Source organism: Gossypium hirsutum, chromosome A07 (genome assembly GCF_007990345.1).
Source record: "Gossypium hirsutum isolate 1008001.06 chromosome A07, Gossypium_hirsutum_v2.1, whole genome shotgun sequence".
Lineage (NCBI taxonomy): Eukaryota > Viridiplantae > Streptophyta > Magnoliopsida > Malvales > Malvaceae > Gossypium > Gossypium hirsutum.
Genome location: NC_053430.1, coordinates 63,593,294 through 63,595,780, shown reverse-complemented (window position 1 = coordinate 63,595,780; position 2,487 = coordinate 63,593,294). Strand labels below are relative to the sequence as shown.

General features: G+C 34.9%; 1 protein-coding gene across 1 annotated transcript; it reads left to right on the top strand.

The window, feature by feature from the left end:
• The first annotated feature begins 634 nt into the window (after positions 1 to 634).
• LOC107908903 (F-box protein At3g07870) lies at positions 635 to 2,240 on the top strand. Its single transcript, XM_016836197.2, has one exon. It carries the CDS (start codon positions 854 to 856, stop codon positions 2,099 to 2,101), a length of 1,248 nt encoding a protein of 415 aa, XP_016691686.1. The 5' UTR covers positions 635 to 853; the 3' UTR covers positions 2,102 to 2,240.
• Positions 2,241 to 2,487: the final 247 nt, after the last annotated feature.

Genomic DNA, 2,487 nt, shown 5'->3' with positions numbered 1-2,487 from the left:
TTTTTCTTTCTAGACTTCATAACAAAAACACAAAATAAAGTAGAAAGTTATGGGAACTTTCCAGGTTCATTTCTCTATTGATTTACTTGCACCAAAATTTCTTGGTTTTTATGTCTCACTTTCCATAAAATCATGCCTTTTTTTTTTATCTTTGTTTATTTTTACCTTGAATTCATCGGCTTCGGTCTCTTATTTTGTATTTGTTTTTGGAGATTTATAATTAAATAAAATTATTTATATATATTATATATATATATACCTAAAATGTAATAGTTCAAAATAAAAGAAAGGATTACTACATCCAAATTTTACACCAGTTGAATACCATATTTAATATAATTTTATCATCAACTAAACTAAACCCAATCCAAAAATTGAATATATATATATATAAAGTTTTGGTTTTTTTCTAATATTTTTATCTGATTGAATGTTGCAAGGTCACTATCAGTAGGGCCATCTTTGCATAGCCATGGAATTTATTCATAAACTTTGCTTTTTCTACATTCATATTTCAGCAATCTATATGCTTAATTGGACGGTGCAGATTGTTGTGTCCATCAATTTCTTTATAACTTTGTCCCATTAATCAAAGGAAGAAAAAATAAAAAATCAAACCTTTCAATAAGGCTAGGGAGAGCCTATATTCAATGATAGTTTCCATACAAACACTATTCAATTTCCTTGTGGTTTCCGTCTCTCTCTCTCCTTTTTATTTTTTTATTTTTTTATATTATTATTCGTTTGATCTTATAAAAAGTCTACCATGTTTATCTTTAACCTTCCATTTTGATCATCTGCCTAAAAACCCACTATTTTGTAATCCCTGTGTGTTGTGAATCTCTTACTAACTATGGATTTAGACGATGAGAGGGTTGCAAAAAGAAGGAAAACCATGCTTGAAGATGATCATGGAGTTGGACAGCAGACGACAACTGAGATGGAAACCCTTCCCCATGAAATCATAGTCGACATACTGTCAAGGTTGCCGATCACATCTTTGGTGCAATTCAAGTTCGTATGCAAAGGATGGCGTGCTTTAGCTCAAGATCCTCTCCTTGCTGATATGCAACTTTCCTGGAAAGCTCCGACCACTAATCCATGTCTCATCCTTCACTGTGATTTTCCCATCCGAAACCAGCTCTATTTCGTTGATTTATCGGTTCACAATCACGACAAGGACAAGGTAAAAAGATTATATGTGCCTTTCCAAACATCGATGCCTGAATTCGATGTAGTTGGAACATGCAATGGTTTATTATGCTTGTCTGATTCATTATACAACGATGCACTTTATGTTTACAACCCTTTCACCATAGATTTCATGGAGCTGCCAAAGTCTAGACAATATTCAGATCAGGAAGTAGTGTTCGGGTTCGGATTCCATCCGAAAACGAAACAATACAAGGTAGTTAAGATAGTTTATTATAGGAACACTAGTAGTAGTAGCTACAGCCGTGCCAGAAGAGTGGTTTATCCACAATCAGATGTTCAGGTATTCACCCTTGGAACCTCTGCGTGGAGGAGTCTAGGGAAAGTAGCGTACCAGCTCATAAGGCGACCCTCTGAGGCTTTGGTTAACGGAAGGCTTCATTGGGTGAGTAGGCCCCGGAGATATTACCCAGCTCGCCGCCTTATGTCATTTGACTTAGAGGACGAACAATTCCGGGAGGTCCCGAAGCCTGATTGCGGTGGCCTAAACAGGTGTAACTTCCATTTGTGTGTTTTAAGAGGTTTTCTTGCAGCAGCTGTTTATGGGAATTATGGGAAATTAGAGATATGGGTTATGAAGGATTATAATGTGAAGGAGTCTTGGATAAAAGAGTTCAGCATTGGAGCTTATATGCCGAAATGTTTGAAACAAAATTTGGTACGAGATAGGCCATTGAAGATATGGAAGAATCCTTCAAATGGTAAAGTTGTTCGACTTCTTTGCTTACTAGACAACGGTGAAATCCTGTTGGAGTATAAGAACAGGGTTTTAGTCTCCTATGATCCCAAGAAAGGGAAATTTACGGATCTTGTATTTCAGGGAATTCCTCATTGGTTTCAAACAGTTGTTCATGAGGGAAACTTCAATTGGATCAACACCCCTTCTTGATTTCTGAAAATTGCTGCAAATCAAAAAGTCTATATATTTCAATGTATGTTTGTACTTGTTGAATCTACATTTATTTCTTACCTTCATGCATCTCATTGTAATTTATGAATATTGTTAATATCCAATCCAAATTTAGCAACTTTAGATATGAATTTATGTTTGCAAAACACAAGGGATGAAATTTGAAGGAGTTCATCAAACAAATTTGAGAAATATACAATATCAAGGAAAAGAAAAAAGAAAAAAAGCTCAACCACCATCAGTACAGATAATTAAAATTATCTGATGCCTGTCAATAAACAAGTATTCAACGATATGAATCTGTTTGAAACCTTGGTTTTTTTTTTTTATATGCATGTGCAGTGCTCAGGGATTTGTCTTTCTCC

Coding starts and splice junctions, on each gene's coding strand:
- LOC107908903 (XM_016836197.2), top strand. CDS start 854: ATGGATTTAGACGATGAGAGGGTTGCAAAAAGAAGGAAAACCATGCTT.